The sequence below is a fragment of the Lagenorhynchus albirostris genome, chromosome 14 (genome assembly GCF_949774975.1).
Source record: "Lagenorhynchus albirostris chromosome 14, mLagAlb1.1, whole genome shotgun sequence".
NCBI lineage: Eukaryota > Metazoa > Chordata > Mammalia > Artiodactyla > Delphinidae > Lagenorhynchus > Lagenorhynchus albirostris.
In genome coordinates this window covers 13,647,611-13,670,509 of record NC_083108.1, presented here as the reverse complement: position 1 = coordinate 13,670,509, position 22,899 = coordinate 13,647,611, and the positions used below count along the sequence as shown (strand labels likewise).

Below are 22,899 nucleotides of genomic sequence, written 5' to 3'. Positions count from 1 at the left end.
AGCAAGTTTGGAATTGACGTGTCTGTGACACCTCGCTGGGTGAGTACCGGTGCCCTTGAGGTGGCCATCATTTCAGACCCCGGACTCATTCATGCCCACAAAGTCTTACTCGCGGGATTCTTCTGAAAAGATTCAAAACCTGAGGTAAATCAAATTACACCCACCCCCACACCCCCCCACACACAAATACACAATATTTACATTTAAAATTCTTATTTTGTGAGATGGCTTGAGAAAAATTCGCATGTAGGTTTCCTGTGGGATTAGGCATTTCTCATTATTACTCAGTTTATTGCTCCCCTGTTGGGCTTTCAGTTTAATAAACACATAGCGAGCTCTAATTACAAGGGAAGAAAAATGGAGGTACGTGACAAAACACAGCACACTGGAAACACTTGTTCAAATATCTTCCTGAAAAAACAACTGTCCACTTAACTTATTTTAATTTGGGTGCCATTCAAAAAGTATAAAAGGCCTTAGCAACTAAATGAAGACTGGGTTTCATTTTTTAAAAAAGGAAAGAAACCAGCACTGCATGTCATCACTGAATTTTTACATGGATTCTCAGATTTAATTCTACTTGTATACATAGCATCTTTGTTTTAATCTACCACATTTAGAGAAGATCACATTGTATGCACTTCCACAGTTTAACATCTAAGTAGAATAGGTCTACCTGGCAACATGATTTTGAGAAATCATAAATTACAGTCCATTTAATACATGATTATGAGGATGCATGCGATCGTCTTGGAAGCTGTTGCCACCAATAATCAGAGCGCTCTGCCTGGTATCTTGCTGACACCTCACATTCTGCCCTTCGTGTCTGTCTTGGGTTAATCAAGTGGCAGCCCAGAGGCCAGCACTCGGCACCCAATGATCAGCGTGGCCCCCCATCTCCTCACCGCGATCCATCACCAACACCTGCTCAACCGCTAGTTGGCACCCACAAGAGACTTCCCCGCAGCCCTCTTCAGCCACAGGATATCACAGTGAAGCGCTTAGAAATGCAGGACATGTTGTGGAGCACGATGCCGAGAAGGAAGACCAGGACGCAGGCCACCAAGATCACAGTGCACACCCCAGACCAGGTGGAGCTTTTCACCACGCCCCGCCTGTCTGGCTCCTCCTCCACCGCCTCGGGCGGAGCCCCGCCCTGCAGAGGCTGCTGCTCTGCCGGGATGGTCACCACGGTGACGGACTTCTGCTGGCTCCCGGGCAGCAGACGGCAGCCCATGTCCCCGGGCAGCAGCGCTCGCTCCTTGGAGATGGGCAGGGGCAGCATGTAGCACCCATTGCTCGGAAGTTTGATGAAGACTGGGGTGTGCTCGGAGGCGTGCGGGATGGCGATGACGGCAAGGACCTCGGGGTCGTCCGGGAGCTGGGACACGGAGAAGCCCGGGGGCAGCTTGGTGATGCCCCGGCACCAGGGGCACCTCACGTCCTTCTGGCTCGTCCTCATCTGCTGAAGGCACACCGAGCAGCACGTGTGTTTGCAGTCCAGCAACTTGGGCCTTCGCCGGGGGCTGTAGTAATTGAAGCAGATCTGACATTCCAGCAAAGACTCTTGGGAGAGCGTCTCCATGGTGGACTGTGGGCAGGAAGGCCAAGGCCGAGGGGGAGGAGCTTGTTCTCAGAGTCCACCACTCCGCCACCTTCTTTCTTGCAGTCTCTCCAAAGCCGCCGGGGGATCGGGGAGTTCACAGGCATCTAGCATACTCGGGCGTGTTCATTTCTGAAGGAGACAAAAAATGCCAACCAACTTAATTACTTCAAACAAGTTGAGATGGATTTATACGACTGCTCAAAAAGTCTTGACACCAGGTCAAAAGGGTAAAGTTTCCCACTTGTGAGGCTGTAGGATTCCCGTAATGTCCAGTGGATAGTAATGAGTTGTCTCCGCGAATACCTTGCTTATTTCTGAAGAAATAAACATCTCTATGGGGTATACAGAGGGAGTCTGCTCTTTCTGCTTTATTGTTCTTCTGGACTGTTCTTCTAAATACACTGCAGAAATTCTCTCGTTTCCAATAAGTTTGTAGCATTTCCTAAAAGTAAATTTCTTTCCTTAGATCCTCTGACCTTCTTTTTCTGACTCTACTTATCTTCCTGTAACTATTCATTGCCAGATACGGGCAACTTTACAAATCCAGGTATTTCATGTAACTAGCTCGCTCACTTGATATGGGTTAGGACCGTTCCTCTCTCACAGGTAATTAAAATGATGCCACCAAAGAAGCACATGCAGGCATCTGTTATCTTTTCCACCAAATCACCTGAACCAAGGTAATTCTCGTCTATTGGTTTTAAAAAGAGACAAAAACAAAATAACCCCCAAATAACAACAACAGTGAACCTTTATGCAGTAGGGGTCACAAAAATACACAGGATCACTACTACATTTCAGTCAGTTCTTTTAATTTCATTATTATTTGGGCTTGCATCAATTAACATGACCAAAAGCAAATACTGTTAATTCACTGATCATAATCGAGCATTATGGTCAGAGAAGACTGGTAAGGCAGCCTCACCAAAAAAAAAAAAAAAGGAGAAGGAGAAGGAGAAGAAGGAGGAATGTTAGCCTTCTGATATTGACAGGAGGCAGAATAACTTAGTTCAACTTAACTGGAGTTTAAGGACCTCCCCCCACCCCATCCCCCCCCTTCCCCGCCAAGTGTTCTAATAAAGGCTGCCCAACTCTGCTTCCTATTGAAAGCATCCAAATTATGTGTCTCTGGGTGGAGCCATGATGACTCTGGAAAGAACTATTCAACCACTATTGTAGAAATAATTGTCAGTCCTAGAACCCCACCTACACCCAGAAGCAGGAGCTAATAACACAGAAAACCTCGTTCACATTTTTCTTAAAAAGTGAACCTTCTTTTTCTTTCCAATTTCCTTTGTGAAGTTAAGAATGCACCCCCTCCCCAATGATTACGATTTGTAAAAATAAAAATTAAACATGCAGAAAAAGTTTAAAGTCAAAAATAATCACTGATAAAAATTAATGTTGACAATCAAAAGAGAAACATTTTAAAATATTTTAGCTGTAGTAAGAGCACTTAAGTTACTGAAAGTAAAAATATAGTAACATAGCATTCAGAAAGCTCATATTATTAATATAATCAACTACTCATCTATCCATTAATTCAAGAAATAGTTATGGAATAACTGAAATTTGCTAACCATAGAACTTAAATGTTCTCACCAAAAAAAAAAAAAGATAAATATGTGAGAAGTTGGAAACGCTTTCACAATGTAGACATATTTCAGATTACTGCGATGTCAACTTTAAATGTCTTACAATTTAATATGCCAATTATACCTCAATAAAGCTGAAAAAGGAAATAAAAATAAAAAAGAAATATCTACTGAGTATCTGTTATGCAGAAAGCTAGCCATGGTAGGATATTAAGATGAATCAGACCCAAATACTACTCTTAAGCAATTTAAAGTTAGGCAAGAATGAACTAGTGAATGTATTTTCTCTTCTATTCATTTATTCATTCAAATTCTCATTGAATATTTACCATGTGTCAAGCATTATGATATTTATTTTTTTCCCTTGTAACAAAGACCTTGTCACCACTCATAAGAAACTCCCAGACTGGAGGTACTTAAATAGTTATGTGAGTAAATAGTTATAATAGAAATACAGTGATGCATGCCTTACTGGAGCTGGAGGAATAAAGGACGGCTCAGTGAAGAATCTGGATCAGGGAGAGGATTCAGACATGTAAAATCAGGGACACGTTATTTTCAAGTTCAGAAATCAGCATGAGCAAAGTAAAAGGGGTGAGCAAATACAAAATTATTTTCATACTCTAGCTGTGACACTGGCTAGAAGATTTTTTCTAATACAAGAGTAACTTATAGATGCCATCTCTAAGAGTTTTACAGTTTTAGCTTGTAAGTTTAGGTCTTTGATACAGATGCCTTTTAAAGAAACAGAATTCTCACAGAACTGGCAAGCACCCTCCCACAGGCCCAGCCAGGGAGAGCAGGGCCCACAGGAAGGGGAGGTGATCAGACCCAGGCACGGGCCACAGACCACAGACTGTGGACAGCCTCGAGTGCCAAGGATGTGGGGCTTTCTAGTGAGCAATGGGAAAACATCAGAAAGGTTAAGAATACGAGAATGATTCATTAGGTAGCTATATTCAGGATAGACTGGAAAGACCTGCTGGGAAGCTATTATAATAGTAGACGAGAGATAATGAGTAGCTGAAGTCAATAGTGGTGATGAGAATGAAGAGCTGAAAAGTGCTGACAGGTCCTACAGGGGTCAAGTGGTATCTGGCCACATGTGACGATGAGGCTGTAAGGGGGAAGAAGTCCAAGGTCAAGTCTTGAGGGGAGGCTGGTATTATTAAGAGAAATAGGGATGGCAAAGAAAAAGATGATGAGTTCTGTTCGGGCCGTATTCCATTTGAGGGGTTAGGAAGATAAAAGAAATCAGTTATCCAGGAAGATGTTAAAGAGTCAAAAGAGGGGCTTCCCTGGTGGCGCAGTGGTTGAGAGTCCGCCTGCCGATGCAGGGGACGCGGGTTCGTGCCCCGGTCCGGGAAGATCCCACATGCTGCGGGGCGGCTGGGCCCATGAGCCATGGCCGCTGAGCCTGCGCGTCCGGAGCCTGTGCTCCGCAACGGGAGAGGCCGCAACAATGAGAGGCCCGCGTACCGCAAAAAAAAAAAAAAGAGTCAAAAGAAAGCTGAATATATGGATCTGATATTGCAGAGCAGGCAGAGCAGAGAGAGAACCTTAGGGAGCACTTATCCTTAAGCCTGGCTAAAAGGAAGAATAGGGGCAGACATAAGCAGAAACCCAGGAACCCCTCCCAGCACATACCCCAGATGAAAGAGTTCCAGGCAGCAAAGGGCTATGAGCGGTGGGCACTGAGAACAGACCTTGAGGTGGGGCGACCAGGAGGTCACTAGCATTTTGGGGGTGTGACTTCAGCAGGGGACTAGGGGTATGATGGAGACTGGCGGGATGCTGGAGTTCCCTGTGATGCGGAGTGATGTCAGGCGATAGGATCATAGCTAAGAGGGAAGAGCATCAAGCAACAGTTCTTTTTCTTTTCAGAGTAGAGAAATTTGAGAAAAGAGGGGCAGAGCAAGCAAGTTAGGGCGCTCACAGCCAGATGGCCTGGTCTGTGCTGTTCAATACGGTGTCTGCTAGCCACAGGTCCCAGCAGAAGGTAGTGTTTGAAGCTCAGAAAGGAAAAAGTGTACAGACACTGAGGTGGGGAATGTGGAACGGAAACAGAAATCCCCAAAGTGTCAGCAATGAGGGTGGAATTCTTCTAATTCTATACCGAAGGTACTGAATTTATTTTTTCTTAGAAAATAAAAACCGAACACAGGGTTTGCTGGTGAATCTTGACCAATGCTCTTATCTATCCTCACTGTTAAAGCCCACTGACAGACAGCAGGCCATAATATTATAAATCATAGGAAGATGTGAATGTTAAATGGAGGGTGGGGGGCAGAGATTGATCATAATGAACTACAGTGGCAGAAATGACAAAATTGGGGAGGGGTATACAATAGCCAAGACATGAAAGCAACCTAAATGCCCGTTGACAGGTGAATGGATAAAGAAGACGTGGTATATGGGACTTCCCTGGTGGCCCAGTGGTTAAGAATCCGCCTGCCAATGCAGGGGACACAGGTTCGACCCCTGGTCCAGGAAGATCCCACATGCCACGGAGCAACTGAGCCCGTGCACCATGACTACTGAGCCTGCGCTCTAGAGCCCACGAGCCACAACTACTGAAGCCCACGCACCTAGAACCTGTGCTCCGCAACAAGAGAAGCCACCGCATTGAGAAGCCTGCACACCACCACGAAGAGTAGCCCCAGCTCGCAGCAAATGGAGAAAGCCCGCATGCAGCAATGAAAACCCAACACAGCCAAAAATAAATAAATAAATAAAATTAAAAAAAAAAAAGACGTGGTATATATATACAGTGCGATATTACTCAGCCATAAAAAAGAATGAAATAATGCTATTTGCAGCAACATGGATGGACCTAGAGATTATCATACTAAGCGAAGTAACTCATACAGATTAAGACAAATAAAATATGATATCACTTACATGTGGAATCTAAAAAAATGATACAAATGAACTTATTTACAAAACCGAAACAGACTCACAGATATAGAAAACAAACTTATGGTTACCAAAGGGGAAAGAGATGGGGAGGGATAAATTAGGAGTTTGGGATTAGCAGACACAAACTACTATACAGTACTACTACTAAAATAAACAAGGAACTACTATATAGCACAGGGAACTAGACTCAATACCTTGTAATAAAGTATAATGGAAAAGAATCTGCAAAAGAAAAAAAATATATATATATATGTATATATATCTGAATCACTTTTTTTTTTTAACATCTTTATTGGAGTATAAATGCTTTACAATGGTATGTTAGCTTCAGCTTCACAACAAAATGAATCAGTTATATACATACATATATTCCCATATCTCTTCCCGCTTGCGTCTCCCTCCCTCCCACCCTCCCTATCCCACCCCTCCAGGCGGTCACAAAGCACCGAGCTGATCTCCCTGTGCTATGCGGCTGCTTCCCACTAGCTATTTACCTTACGTTTGGTAGTGTATATATGTCCATGCCTCTTTATCGCTTTGTCACCGTTTACCCTTCCCCCTCCCCATAACCTCAAGTCCATTCTCTAGTAAGTCTGTGTCTTTATTCCTGTTTCACCCCTAGGTTTTTCATGACATTTTTTTTAAATTCCATATATATGTGTTAGCATACGGTATTTGTCTCTCTCTTTCTGACTTACTTCACTCTGTATGACAGACTCTAGGTCTATCCACCTCATTACAAATAGCTCAATTTCGTCTCTTTTTATGGCTGAGTAATATTCCATTGTATATATGTGCCACATCTTCTTTATCCATTCATCCGATGATGGACACTTAGGTTGTTTCCATCTCCGGGCTATTGTAAATAGAGCTGCAATGAACATTTTGGTACATGACTCTTTTTGAATTATGGTTTTCTCAGGGTATATGCCCAGTAGTGGGATTGCTGAATCACTTTGATGTACACCTGAAACTAACACAACATTGTAAATCAACTATACTTCAATTAAAAAAACATTGGGGAGGGGTACAAAAAAAAAGCACAGATTCCTGCCATTTTATGAATTTGGAGAAAGCTGTCCTTAACAATGGCACTCAGGGCAACCACCTTCTATGTAAAGAGAGCTGGGAACAAAAAAATACTTTGTGACACCAATATAGAAACAGTGACCACCAGTTCCTTTCTTACCCTTCTCTACTTCCACATTAGTTACCTTGCTTCCATAGAAAATTGTGGAAAACAGCTCAGCAGAGTGGGAAGAATAGGGGCTTTGGCTTCAAAGAATCTTGGGTCCAATCTCTGTTTTGTCACCACCAGCGGTGCCACTGGAACAAGTCCAAAGCTTCTAGAGCCTGCTTCCTCACTGGCTAATGAGGGGTGATGGAGTTTGTGGCTGAAGGTCCAGTGTGTTCAGGCACTGCCAGGTAGTGAAGGGCTCAGGGAGCCCTGGTGCTAATCCCTCCTTCCTTCTGACTTGGACTCCACACAGTGCCGTGCCGGGTGTGGTCTACCCAGAGGCACTTCCTGGCTCTCAAAGTACAGCCCTGTGCAACAGCTTGGGCGGAGAAAGGCGAGCACTCCTCTTGGCACTGCCCCGAGACCTGCCACACCATCATTTTTCAACAAAACCAACATGCAATTTTATTCATGAATTTATGTTCCAAGTAATGTTCACTTAATTGGTGTTGAGTTCCCTTAAAATTAGATTATACAACTCAATTTTCAACTCTATCCAAGTAAGTGTAGGCCTTACAACACAGGCTGAACACAAAGGCAGAAGGGGAAAACAGTTCCTATCTTCTGTGCTCAGCCACTCAAGTCATTTTGACAGCAGGGCAGCTCTCTGATTTATACACTGATTCTGCCCATACTGAATTCCAGTTTATTTCCTGTAGCATAATTAGTAATGATGATGACTATTTAGGTAATAAGAAGAAAATTTGGGCTTCCCTGGTGGCGCAGTGGTTGAGAGTCCGCCTGCCGATGCAGGAGACGCGGGTTCGTGCCCCGGTCCGGGAAGATCCCACATGCCACGGAGCGGCTGGGCCCGTGAGCCACGGCCGCTGAGCCTGCGCGTCCAGAGCCTGTGCTCCGCAACGGGAGAGGCCACAACAGTGAGAGGCCTGCGTACCGCAAAAAAAAAATAAAAAAAGAAGAAAATTTATGAGGCTCTGGACCAAAGGTAATGATGAATCTTCTTTCTCCCTTTCATCATGAACTCAAAAGATATGAGTCAACTACAGAAGAAACAAGGTCCACGTAAGCTAAAAAAGAAACTCGGAGTTCCTAGTCAAACACAGGATACACAAGCACACACTGGCAACTGCTTTAGAGACCTGTCTTTGGAGTTAGTTTCCTTACAGGAGCAAGACATGATGCTCAAAGTAAGTACTCAAATTCAAAAGAAAAGAGTATTTTGATAGAACACATAAGAACAGGTGTAAACTGAAATATATTGGAACGAGTTTTAACAGTTTAGTTTGAAAGAACCTAAAGTAAAAATTAAGAAAAAAAAAACAGACTACAAAAAGAGGAATAGCAGCTAAGGGAGGACATTCTCAAACTAACTGTGGCTTATGATCCAGAATTTATGTTCAAACGTATCTTCATAAAACAGTAGTTTCAGGAATTCCCTGGTGGTTCAGAGGTTAGGGCTCCAAGCTTCCACTGCAGGGGGCACGGGTTCAATCCCTGGTAGGGGAACTAAGATCCCCGTGTGCTGCACAGCACGCCCAAAAAAAAAAAAGACAATATATATTACCTTAGTTAAAAATTACTTTAAAATAAAACAACAGTAGTTTCATAAATAATGTCAGTTGTACAATATACAAATTAAAGGCCTTGAATCATCACTGAACTCAATACTAATGCATATCCTGGTTTTAAAATAGTTTAAAAAACTAAGATTTATATAAATGGAGGAAGGTGTGACTTGGAGGGAAAATGCCAAAACCAGAGAGGGGTGTGTATATTGTAATTGTTGTTTAGGGGCAATGGACATTTGTTGCTTTACAACATCGATATATTTTCATAAAATAAAATTTCTTCCTTTTTAAAAACTGTATACTTTTAAGCACTTTTATTAAAGCTGTGGGTGTGATAAAGTGCTCCCATGAATTTAGTGGGTGGTAAAAAAGCAAAGGTCTCCAACGCTGCATTTTTATAGTTCCAGTTGCTTTTAGAAGTCTGGGCACATGAGGACAGAAAAGGCCTAAAAAAAGGCCTAGGCTTTTTAGGCTTTTCATCAGAAAAGCTGATGAAATATATCCAGTCGTCCCTTGGTATCTGCGGGGGATTGGTTCCAGGTTCCCCTCTCGAATACCAAAATCGAAGGACGCTCAAGCCCCTTATTTAAGATGGCCTAGGAGGGGCTTCCCTGGTGGTGCACTGGTTGAGAGTCCACCTGCCGATACAGGGGACACGGGTTCGTGCCCCGGTCAGGGAAGATCCCACATGCCGCGGAGCGGCTGGGCCCATAAGCCATGGCCGCTGAGCCTGCGCGTCCGGAGCCTGTGCTCCGCAACGGGAGAGGCCACAGCAGTGGGAGGCCCGCGTACCGCAAAAAAAAAAAAAAAATGGCCTAGGACAGCTGGCCCTCTGTATCCTTGGATATGAAATTCTCGAAAATGAAACCCGCCGACTATAATGCAGGTAGTTTTACTCTGTTTATAGTATAGACTCTTCATACGTTCTGATTTAGATCCACGTCTGTGACATCAACTATGAAGCCTCTCCCCACTTGTGACATGAGTTGATATTAATTACATGTGGCTGACCTTGAATTATTCCATTTCATGGTCTACACAAGGATCTTAAATTCAATGGTTGTGTTGAGAAAAATCTCTAAGTCAAAGACTAAACTAGTCACTATACTGCTCTTCTTATTCTCTTAAAATAGCATGTCTTTCTGACGCAGGTCATTTACTTAATTTTTCAAGAAAATGTAAATATTTGAATTGAGATTGAAGAAATTAATTACAATTCCATTTAATCTGGCATTTCAGCTGGCAAGACCATTTAGTTATATTGGATCTTGACAAACTCTCCGATTAATGGCAAGAATAGGAATGGCTGGCAATGACAAGATGTATGGCTGACTTTTGGTCCTCTGGTAGCAGAGAGCAACCCTTTCAGGACACAGTTGCCTACTACGTGTAAAGTCCAATTGGTATAACTACACTCTGTTTTCATGGAGAAGGCAGTGGATTCCAGGACTCTGACAAATCTCAAGTGAGAATTCTATGGGCCAAGCTTTAATAGTTGCCCTGTTTTCTCCTATGAGCATCATGGTTTGTGTATTTGAAGATGCAAAAATTCTGGAAAGTGAGAATGGTTACTTAAAAGTCTTGGGTGACCAAGGGGGACGGGGCAAAGGACGGTGACGGTGTTGGAGGCCGACTGGCCCCAGTAGCAGACGCAGGCAGGGTAGAGAGAGAGGTCATTGGTTAAATGGGCAAAGAGGAGCAGACCAGAACACCATGGTCAGCCTGGGGACTTGCCACACAAAGGGCTAGCCTTGCCAGCACTGCCCAATGGGACAACCACGAGCCCGATGGACCTGCCCACAGAGTAGGGGCCATACCTCTGCACGTGCCAATATTTTCGCTGCAAAAATGTAACTAACCAAGCAGCTGAAACCAAACCACAGTTTCCAGAGATGTACTTACATAGGAGCATTTCAATTAAGTCAAGGTAGGGAAAAGATGAATGCATTTGACCTAATCACAGCTTGGTGATGAATATTTAAAATCAAAGTATATTGGAACCAAGACATTTTTAGGAATTAAAGCCAAATTTCATTATTGCCATGACTGATAAAAACCACTGGTTTTTGTTGGTTTGCTCGTTTTAATATCTATCAGATAATCATTACTATTAGGAACCAGGAGGTAAGGATTTTAGCTCTAATTCTGCCTATAAGTAGTTGGGTTACCTTAGGCAAATCACCTCTCCATGAGTTGCAGTGTCCTCACCTCCAAGAACACTGGACTAGATGATCCCCTAGAGTCCCTTCTAGTAACAATAGTTCTATGACCTAAGTAACTGCTAACCACACTCCTGGGTTTTCAACAACATGACAGAGCTGTCAGGCTGTTTGTTCTATAGTCATTACATCTGACAGATCATTTATACATATTAACTGTCCATGATCTCATGCAGGTTTACGTGAGACAGTGGGCATCTAAAATAAATGGGAAGCCTCTTACATATTAGAAGTTTCTTCCTTTAGGCCTTAGTTTTTTTTTTTGTTTTTTTTTTAGGCCTTAGGTTTAATGAATGAGTCTAAAGAGAGCTAACACCCTAAAAGAAACAGCCCACAACCTCGATTTGCAGCAACTATCAAAGGAATAAGTATTTATGTTTAATCAATAACCCTCTCAGCTCAAGCAAGATACTCCCATTATCCAAACTTGCTACTACGTGAAGGTGGTTCCAACTGTCCCTTGAGCCGAAGCCTGCATAACTGTCTGGCTCATAGAGAGGCCAAGGTTAATGCTGGAATCAATCAGACACACAGCTTCACCTTCACTTGCTCTGATCACCTAATGACGGCAAAGAGAAAAGTTGCAGATGGTCACAAAGGTAGAGAAGAGATATAAAGGACTGTCGGGGATCCCCAGACTCCCTGGAGAGAGGAGATGATAAAAGATGCCATCAGACAGACGGGCACCGCAAAGGGGAAAAGATCAATTACCCCAACTCCTAGAATTCTGAGTAGAGCTGAAGGAACTGACAAGCCAGGCACATAAGTAAAGTAAAGGAATGGAAAACAAACAAAAATCCTAAGTCTTCCCAACGGCTGGACATCTACTAAGATAAAATATATAGTAGGAGGTAGACAAATATCTACTGGGAATCCACCAAGTGCCAAGCATTACTCAAGGCACTGGGGTCACCATGGCAACAAGAGTCTCTGCCCTCAAGGACCCTGACTTTGCAACCTGGTCTGTGGAAAGAGAAGCAAAGGCGAGGGGAAGTGTAGACAAAGCACTGACAGGGAGACTCTTCTTCAAGTGATCATATGAATTCAATCGATCATGCATAGGGCTTAGACAGAACCACTAAGCAAAAAACTATAATTGCCTGTTAGAGCCAGAAAGGATATTGGAACCCAAGGAGTCTAAGCTGGCCCACTTCAGAGACACTGGGGAGCAAGGAGAGTCAGAGGGAAGGACACTGAAATTTCCTTTATTGATTAAGCATTCCACCTGACCCATGTCAGCATCATCCCAGACAGCAAGGTGGCTCTGAGCTCACAAGTCTCAAGAGATGCAGGAGTTGAAGATGGTATCGCAAGGCAGCGATACCTTGTGATATCTAAAGACAGCCCAATGCCAGGGAAGCACATTAAATCATCACTGGGGAGGATGTTTGAGGGCCAAGATTGTGAGTTAAGGACTGAGGGGCTGTCCGAGTAGGCAAGTGCCCTAGGGAGCAGAGGTCTCTCTCTGTGGAGGGTCCCCTTTGCCCCTGCTCTTCATGTGCAGGAGACAGAGAACCTCTGAAGGCCCCTGACAAACTTCCTATATAAATATTTGCATTTTCATAATATGAACCGCACATGTGCATCCCCACTCCTATTTCTTACCCAACCACAAATTCCACAAATTCCAACCACTGAAACCTTAAGGCAATTTGTTTTTTAATGTTTTCCTATTATATTTCATCTACTTCAGGGACCCACAGCCTTCCTCTGTAAGGGGCAGATGATAAATCTTTTAGGCTTTTAGGCTTTTTGGGTCATGCAGGCTCTTCCGCAAATACTCAACTCTGCCACCAAAGTGTGAAAGCAGTCAGGTCATATGTCAAGGAGCAGCAGAGGCTATGTTCCAATAAAACTGTCTTTACAGAAACAGGCCACAGATGGCATCTGGCCAATAGGACATCATTTACTGACCTCAGATCTACATCATTTCTCATCATCTCTGTCCTTAATCCCAGAAATTCAGTATATTACTCCAGAGATACCCATCCTCAAATCATCTTATTGCTCTAACATGAGTTATCTTAACTGAGTTTTCTGTCAAGCTACAGAATGCAAAATATTTTCATAGTTATTTGGGAAGACATTAAGGGAATATAATGTCTTACAGATGCATTGTCGTTTTGAATGACTATTCCCAGTCAACAGGAGGAAAGAGAGTTGAGCAAAGAACATTAACAATGACAAACTTTTGCCTGTCTCACCAACAGCAAGTACCATTAGTGAGAACATACAGATAGGGTTCCAAACTTTCTTCACACTTAAACATACGGATCCACTGCTTCAACCAAATAAGCAATGATTCTAGAAGTCATTGTGACAGCACCAGACTGAAGACAAGCCTTCATCTGATGGAATGTCACAAAGACAGCATGATAATGCCTCCTGATGGTCTGAATTTTGGATACAATTCTTGTGTTCATCTGCATAGTCATTCAGTAGCTCAACAAATTTAGATTCGGCCAGGTGAATCTCAGCCCTATACAGGAGCATCTGCTGATGGTTCACCTTTGCCAAGAAGGGACATTGGGTACATTTCCCAAACATGTGGAGCATTCCTTCAAAGTGCCAAAGAACGTGGACGATTTACAATGAGAGCTTCATTAATTTGAGGCATCTTAAGGCTGGAAGGGCAGGAAAGTCTTGGCTCAATTTTTTTAAAACCACCTAATTGTTAAGACTCACCTACTTTCACACATAAAAAAACATTTATATATATATATACATATTTCTTTTTTTATTAATTTTTATTGGAGTATAGTTCCTTTACAATGTTGTGTTAGTTCCTGCTGTACAGAAAAGTGAATCGGCTATATGTATACATATATCCCCTCTTTTTTGGATTTCTTAAGTTCTTCAGGTTACCTGGAGAATATTCTATATTAAACATTTGAAAAAAGGATGGCACATTAAAAACCTGGTGGGTTTTATAGCTATCACTTCAAATAAGCCTATTCAAAAGGCATTCATGAGATTATTTTCTTTGAGCAGAGAGTGTTCATCGCTTCAACCTCCCTACCTACCCTCAATATCGATGATTCATTGCACGAGTTAAGCCTCAGACTGAAGCTGCAAAGAATTCCTAAAGGCATTGGTACTAAAATTAAGCCCCATGGGGAGTCAGCTGTCAATCTGCTCATTACTTCTGCTTTTTCTTCTGGCTGCAGTAACTCAATGAGGGTTGATTTTCCATTTAGGCAAGGTAAGAAGAAAAGAAAAAACCTACAACCTCCCAAATTAGATATTGAACAGTGCTGCAACCAAAGGCCATCAATCATTAACTCATCTTTCCTAACCAAACAATAAATCCAAAAGATTTTTCCTCTTGCTTTCTTATATTTTTAAGTCAACTTTGAGGTAAGGTTTTTCAATAATAAAATACACATATTTTAAGGGTACAGTTCAATGAGTTTTGACAAATGTGTGCAGCTGTGTAACCGCTGTGCCAATCAACCTATTTCCACCACCAAAGGTCCCTTTTGCGCCTCATCCAGCCCATCCTTCCTACCTCCACCCCAGACCCCCGTCCCTCCCAGCCACTGCTCTGCTCTCTTTGAATTCGTTTGTGTATTTAAAACCCTACCCGTGGGGGCTTCCCTGGTGGCGCAGTGGTTGAGAGTCCGCCTGCCGATGCAGGGGAGGCGGGTTCGTGCCCCGGTCCGGGAGGATCCCACATGCCGCGGAGCGGCTGGGCCCGTGAGCCATGGCCGCTGAGCCTGCGCGTCCAGAGCCTGTGCTCCGCAACAGGAGAGGCCACAACAGTGAGAGGCCCACGTACAGCAAAAAATAAAATAAAAAAAAACAACGCTACCCGTGGGCTTTGACTTAGGGGAAAATAGCAATACTCCGAGGTTCCTTTCAGATGTCCCAGGACCATGACTTTTGTATATAAGGTGTTTATTCAACTTCACAGAGAAAACCCTCGAGTAGCAAATACTACTACAAATGCATTCATTCAAATATATATTAAGAGGCACTGTTCTAGGTTTGAAGGATTGAAAGAGAAAAAGATGAGGCCCATCACTGCAAAGACAACCATGCTCACATAACTACAGCACAAGTGTGACTTGGGCTTAATGCAGGGGGTGGGCAGGGGACCCGGTAGAAATGGAAAAAGGAGCACCTCTATCTGTCTGGGGAAGCCAGGAAAGATTTTTTTCAGAAAAAGACGGCATTTTAACTCCAAGGTAAGGACACAGCATATGCAAAAGCACAGAGTTCTAGATGTGACAGAATGAGGGGTGGTTAGGAAGAGGGACCAGAGCCTGGAGCCGCCAGCAAGTGACTCCAGTATCTCTGTAGAAGGTGATAATAACAGCACCTACCTCATAGGTTGTTCGGACTGAAATACATTAACACACGGAGAGCACTTAGAACAGTGCCTGGCATGCCTCTTCCAGGTACGATCGCCATCTCAGGAGGCAGGAAGGAGAAGGCTGGGTCCCAGGCAGGGTGGTGGGGTTGCAGCAGTGCTAACTAGTCAACTGATTAAGCACAGTCCTCCCCCCAGGCTCTGAGCTCAATGGAGAAGCAGATGACGAAGCAGGCGGGGGTTAAAACATGAGCTCCGCCGCATGGCTCTAAAGCAAGACTGGAGGAAAGAGCCAGGCCCCGAAGCCCAAAGGCACTTCCTCCTTCCCCTTCTGGTCCTAGTGATCAGAGCAGCTGTCCCCGCAGGCTGGAAAAGGCCAGGTCACTAGGTGGCAGCAGGTGCAGCGAGCAACACAAGACCCCAAGGAGGGTGAACAGGTCTGAGAGATGGGAGAGGGGGGGAGAGGCGGAGGAAGGGGGAAGGGTGGGGTGGGGGGAACACAGGCCAAGCGGGGCCCCATCTTCTCCTCCTTCCCACACTCAGCAAGGGGCTTAGAGGAAGGCCGAGGCCCCCTGGAGAAAAGGTGGAAGTGGGAGTTCTTATGTTGTAGGAAGAGATGAGATTCCAAGGAATGGAACAGTGGCCCCTCCCTTCCTGTTACACAGAGCCTGGATTTTATCTGGGAGGTGATAGGGCTCATGAAGACTTCACAGGAGAGAGGCATCCCAATCACAACTGCATTATCATTCTTATTTTGAACCATTTTAAAGAATATAATTCAGTGGCATTAAGTACATACATAATGTAGTGGAACCATCACCACTGTCTACTTCCAGAATTTGTTCATCATCCCAAACAGAAACTCTATAGCCATTAAACAGTAACTCCCCACCATCCCCTCCCCCGAGCCCCTGGTGGCCTCTATTCTGCATTTTGTCCCAAGGAACTACCTATCTAGGTACCTCGTGTAAGTGGAATCATATAACACTTGTCCTTTTGGGTCTGGCCTATTTCACTATGCATGTGTACCAAGGTCTGTCCATGTTAAAGCAGGTATCAGAATTTATCCCTTTTTATGGCTGAGTAATATTCCACTGTGCATTATTTTTAACAGCTCCCCTGGCAGCAGAGTGGGGATGAATTGGCAGGGGTTCAGCTGAAAGGGAAGGGTGGGCAAGGCTGGAATGAAGGCCATGAGGATGGAGGAAAAGGGAAGAGAAAATGAAGAGGACTTGGAGATAGGATGGAAGTAGAGAGAGAGGGGAGACCAAGGGAGGAATGAGGGAAAGACCCCCAGTCTCCAATTCAGACCACTAGATAGAGGTAGCATTTTTGAGGAGAGGGGCTGGATGAAAAGCAGCGAGGGGTCTGGAGGTTACAGAGATGACCCAATACTCTCTGCGTCTTGAAATTTTCTAACTACTGAAGTCCTGACTTCCATGTGAAACTCGGACAACTATTGGGAAACTAGCTTTACTGCATACTTTTATTTATATGAAGTTATATTTCACCTAGCCAATTATTAGACAACAAAAAAATAGGTATTTTCATTAATAGGCCCTCTAGAAAAAATGAAGGTGGGGGAAGAGAACTATGAGTCACAAATGTTTAAGTCTGAATTAATCAGTAAGGATTAATCACAAATCGCAATCACAAATGTTTAAGTTTCTAGAGATTAAACCTTAGCAGTTTAAACCTCCCATTCTTAGCACCTCTGAAAAGCTACAGTAAATACTTGTAAGGGGTTGTGCGGGGCCAGAGTGATTATTATTAGATCATCACATTGTCAAATAAGGACTGTCTCTGGGCCCCCAGCCATTTCTTGCCTCGTAAATTCCTTTCTCAATCAACACCGGGCTGTGATAGAATCAACGCAGGGAGATGCTAGATTCATCACCTCTCCCTTGGTTACTTATTCATCGGAGCACCTTCCTCCTCTGTATAAACAGACACATCTTTAGATGGTTCATGGCAGGCACTCCTTTATTAAAAGTGTACACTTACTCTCTTTTTATCTCAACTAAAAGAATTCAACTTTCCAAGGAGCCCCAAATTGAAATGTGAGGTTATTATGGATTATCCAAATCCTTATATCCAAGACGGTGCACGAAGCATGTAAACTGGCTGCAAGGAAAACAATTAAGCAATTTCGGATACAATGTTCCCCCTACTCTCACCAAGTACCCTCAAAGCAAAAAACACTGTAAAAATACAAGCTCTAAGTCAGAAAAAAAAAACATTCATTTTATTTAAAAACATTACATGTAAATGACTTCTGTTAAAAAAAAAAAAGCTTTCTTGTTTAATATGAAAGCTTAAAGGTCCCATCATCAAATAAGGAACAATTTACTTCCAAAACCATTTTTTAAATTATGTAACCTTTTCAGAATATTAATACATATTCTAAATATAGCATGTGCGTGTGGGGATATATGTGTCATGATCTGTTAGTATATTTTTATATATAGGCCACATAAGATCCAATTCATTTTTTTTTTAAAATAATAGAGACGGACAATTCTTACATCTTAAACTGGTTTTGTTATATATTGAATTATTGCAATATATATTGAATTATTGCAATTTTATCTCCATCACATCAAATACATTCAATTTTAGGGGAAGTAAAATATTTAGTTTTTTAATACATTTATTTATTTTTATTTTTGGCTGCGTTGGGTCTTTGTTGCTGTGCCCAGGCTTTCTCTAGTTGCGGCGAGCGGGGGCTACTCTTTGTTGCGGTGCGCAGGCTTCTCATTGTGGTGGCTTCTCTTGTTGCGGAGCATGGGCTCTAGGTGCGCAGGCTTCAGTAGTTGTGGCTCACGCGCTCAGTAGTTGTGGCCCACGGACTTAGCTGCTCTGCGGCATGTGGGATCTTCCCGGACCAGGGCTCGAACCCGTGTCCCCTGCACTGGCATGCGGATTCTTAACCACTACGCCACCAGGGAATCCCGAAGTAAAATATTTAAGTCATATTTTTAAACAATTGATAGTCAGAATATCTGAATTAATCAGTAATGACCAACACTTAAGAATAATCTCTACCAACGCCTTTCGCAATATCCTTTTTGGTTGGAATAAATTCATCCTCAAGTACTTTGGATTTGAATAAGTTGGTATTGTTATTCACAATATGTGGATATTTAATTTTTTTAAGTACACATGTATAGACATATTACCTAACTAAAACTACTTAAAATATAAAAATATGTATCTTTATAGTACAGAATACTTATTTTCCAAAGCTAGCAGTTCAGTGAAATGAAGTAATTGATAAGTCTTATTTGGTGAAAATTGCTATCCCAATTCAGTAAGGCAAATACCTTTCCCAAATAGCCATGTACTATCCTGTTAACTTAAGTCTATTTAATCTACCAATAACTTACTGAGTTTCAGCTTTCATTTCATTTGTGAAAAAAATTCTCAATAACTCATCTTTCTTAGAATAGTCATAAAATGTATCTAAAAACAGGAAGTTAATATTTTCTAAATTACCCAAACTCTATCTTTGAGTTTAAAACAGTCTGATTTAACAAGCATTCATTTTTTTTTTTAAGTATTGATAGAAAACAAATTAAAATAGAGTCAGGCCAGCAAATAAAACTCAGAGGTTTTTAGAAGCCACCTCTATATGGCCCACCTGTATTAGGTCATGCCTGTTAGCAAGCATGTGTTTTCAATCACCAAATGGTAGTTTTCTATATCTCACATTACTGAGCTTTTGTCAGTCTGTTCTTATGAGTACCTTTAATAACACGGTTAATCTATATCTGCTTAATTCAAGATATTTTAGCAGAAGAAATGGTAAGCATATTTCAAATCTCTATGCCAGTTATACTATGACAGAGAGCTTCCTTGTTCCTGGTTCTATGGTTCTACTAAACTCAATGACTCTTACCAACAGAGAAAATAGCTGTTTCCTTGCTTTATGCGTATTATGACACTTTTCACAGAGACATAATAATAGTAGAAATAAAACAACAAATACAGATTTAAATGAAAATGGATGTCTCATCAGCCATTAGCCAATGTAGGTCACAGGAATCAGATTACATTGGTTTGTTGAGATAGTCGGTCTATTTCGGAAAATAATTCTCTAATGCTCTCAAGATATTGAGTAACTTAAAATGAAACAAGGTCGAATTTAACCTACATTAAAGGAGGGAAGAAGTAGCAAAGCCTTAAAGAAATTCAAATCTAAGGTGATTTACAGTGAGCCACTGGTACAGCTGCAAATTCAATTCCAGCTTCCACCAGAACTCCTGTCCTTCAAATGATTGCTTGAATTGTCGCAATTCCTCCGTTTCCCAGTCTAATTTGGAATATCAATGAAACCACAGAACCAGACTCACACACAACACAATTTCCTGAGGAAGTCATTCTACAGCTAACATCACTGAACACAAGTGCTGTCTATTAGTCTAGTCCGTTTGTTTTGCTTTAGCTGATGGGAAACATTCCGAGGGCTCTCAGGGCCAAAAGGACTATGCATTTTTAAAATGCCATCTATCCCTGAAGCTGGATTATAATAAGCAGATAAAGAGACAGGGACATTGTGAAAACAATTTGAAGAGATTTTTCTTTCTGTCCATCAAACCAGAATGGGGCAATACATCATCCAGGTGACCCTTCCCAATTATATGGCTACTTTCATAACCTGATTGCCTTTTGCATTAAAAAAAAATCAGCTTTATCCACAAGATAAAATATCAAATACACTGGGAACACCAACTCCTTTTATCTTGAATGTAGTTAGCAAAACACTAATGCAAAACTGCTCTATTCCATAAATCAGCAAGTCATTTGTGCGATCAACCAACCAATGGTTTATTTAACACCCACTATGCACCAGGCACTGGAGCAGATGATGTGGCCTGTGGTTACTTATCCAATCTTCTTTTTGTCATGCCCTGGCTTGAAGCCCACACTCTAACCACTTTGAGGCACTTACACTTCTCTAAAAGCAATGTGCCTCTCTCACCGCTAAGCCTTTTCACGCACATCATTCTCTTAGCTTGGGATGCTGTCCCTCCCATTTTTAGTATGGAAGAATTCCGTCCAAATGTCCATCACCAACTCCAAGAAGGCTCCCCTCATCCCTCTAGCTGGGTTAGATGCCACGAGTATGTTCTCTAAGGACCCCTTTCTATAATGATCATATTCTATTTACTTGTGTCTCCCCCATTGGAAAGTGAGTTCCTTAAGGGCAAAAACCTACATACACCCCATATTTGGCCAACCAAGGGGTTCAGTGGCCTCCTCTTTCCCTGCTGTCTCCTTTCCTTAGTACCTAAGCAATGACTGGCGTTCAGTAAGTGCTCAATAAATGCTTGTAGAATGAATGAAAACTGGTAGAAACCAGGCCATTTTTGAAAAATTAAGGATATATGGTCACCAGTATTCGTAGGCAATTCAGAAATCATGAGCATATTAGATTCATGCATTTAACAGTATGCTTTCGTTTACCTCTTCCCAGAACAGTAAGTTCATTAAAGGAAAGAGTTACTATGTTGGTAACTAAACTTAGATATTAAACTAGTACTTCGACAAAATAATTTGAATCTATGCCTCATAAAGTCCACTGGAGGCTGAGCAAATCAGTGCCTCGGGGGTTCGGTTCCAAGGTAAATATCTGCAAAAAGCTCCCTGGGTGATTGTGATGTCAACTGAGGGTTGAGAGCCACTGATAATTCCTTATTCTAACTAAAAAGGGCTCTAAAAATCTACCCCCAAACAGGCACTCTCGAACACTGCTCTTGAGAGAACAAATCAGTAGGAGGGGAATGTGTCATTATCTAATAAAGCTACTTATGATTTTACCTTCTACCCAGTGTTTCCACTTCTAAGTATTCACTCTGAAAATACACCTCCATAAATACAAAATAACATGTTCACAGGTAATTCATTCATTTCACCATTATTTGCAATAGCAATATGCTGGAAAACAAATCATCTGAATTCCCATTCATGGAAACAAATTGATTTCTATTCCCCCAATGAGTAGCATGTGGTCGTACAAAAGAATGAGAAAGACAGCTATGAACTGTTTTAGAATGACAGCCAGGTTATACTGTCAGGTGAAAAGAAAGCAAGGTGAAAGATTAAGAAGGGGAGTAAGAATATATATTTGCTTATTTCTACAAAAATAAATTCAAAAGAATAAACCAATTAATGTAAACGGTCATCAGTAAGTGGAGGGGTGGCAACGGAGAGGAAGGATGTGCAGGTGCGGCCTCTCTCAGTATATCTTTTATACAGTTGTGACTTTTGAGTCCTGTGAACATTTTACATATCCCCCAAAATAATTAAATCAGAGAAGTAGAAAAAAAAATCAACCCTAAAATTAAATATAAACAGAAACAAGTGAACTGAACTCAGATGGACAATATAACTGCATTCATATAACTACTGGGCATAAAGACTGTACACACTTAGTGGGATACATTTTTTAATAATAATGGTATCTGCCAAGCAATCTTTTTAAAAAAATATTTATTTACTATTTATTTATTTTGGCTGCCCCGGGGTCTTAGTTGTGGCACTTGGGATCTTCACTGTGGCATGCAGGATCTAGTTCCCCAACCAGGGATCGAACCCGGGCCCCCTGCACTGGGAGCGTGAAGTCTTACCCACTGCACCAGGGAAGTCCCTGACAAGCAATCTTGAACTTTACTTAGTTGGTTTATGGTTGGTATTCATGGCAGTGCCATAGTAATTCTGAAACTATTTTGTAATATATACTACATGCTAGAAGAAGCAATTATATTGATGTTGTTAGGAAACAGGATTTTCCCACTGTGGGAAAAGGGAGGTAAAAAAATACTGAAATCAGGGAAGGTAAGAGGGAATTAGTTGTGCTGAATTTAAATTGGAACCATCAAAATACAATCATGATTTAAAATAATAGATATGTATTTCTAAGTTTTGTCCACTGAAAACGTTTAGAAACAATGAGAGTCCGGTAACAATGAGCATTCTTCATTCCTAGATCTTGGTTTCTAAATACTATTTCTCACTAAAAAGAATCTGAAATCCTTGGGAAGTGGCTGATTCCAGGTCGGGGCAGGGAAAATACAAAGTGAGCCTGGATCGTCCTATAGTGCCATCAGGTGAGAATGATGGGGACATGTCAGAGGCCACAGAAGTCAGCTTGAAGGTGCTCAAACTGCACTGACCAAACTTGGCAACATTTGAACATGGAAAAGAATGATCGTCTGAATGTTTGTGTCTCCCTGAGATTGAAGCTCTAACCCCCAATATGATGGTGTTTGAAGGGTGGCCTTTGGGAGGTAATTAGGTTTAGATGAGGTCATAATGGTGGAGCCCTTATGATGGGATCAGTCCCTTTTAAGAGAAGAGGCCAGAGCCCTTTCTCCACCAAGTGAGGACACAGTGAGAAAGCAGACACCAGCAAACCAGGAAGAGATCTCTCACCAGTAACGAAACCTGCCCAACCCTTGACCTTGAACTTCCCTGCCTCCA

General features: G+C 42.2%; 1 protein-coding gene across 4 annotated transcripts in view; it reads right to left on the bottom strand.

Moving 5' to 3' along the window:
• Positions 1-217: 217 nt before the first annotated feature.
• RNF152 (ring finger protein 152) overlaps positions 218-22,899 on the bottom strand; it is a 75,699-nt gene continuing 53,017 nt past the window's right edge. For 3 of the 4 annotated variants that reach the window (XM_060121441.1, XM_060121443.1, XM_060121444.1), the window contains one exon: positions 218-1,735. In XM_060121441.1, the coding sequence (XP_059977424.1) occupies positions 974-1,585 (612 nt within the window). In that variant the 5' untranslated portion in view covers positions 1,586-1,735 and the 3' untranslated portion in view covers positions 218-973. Of the gene's footprint in view, positions 1,736-7,334; positions 7,531-22,899 lie in introns of those variants that run through there. The other variant, XM_060121442.1, reaches the window with a different exon arrangement.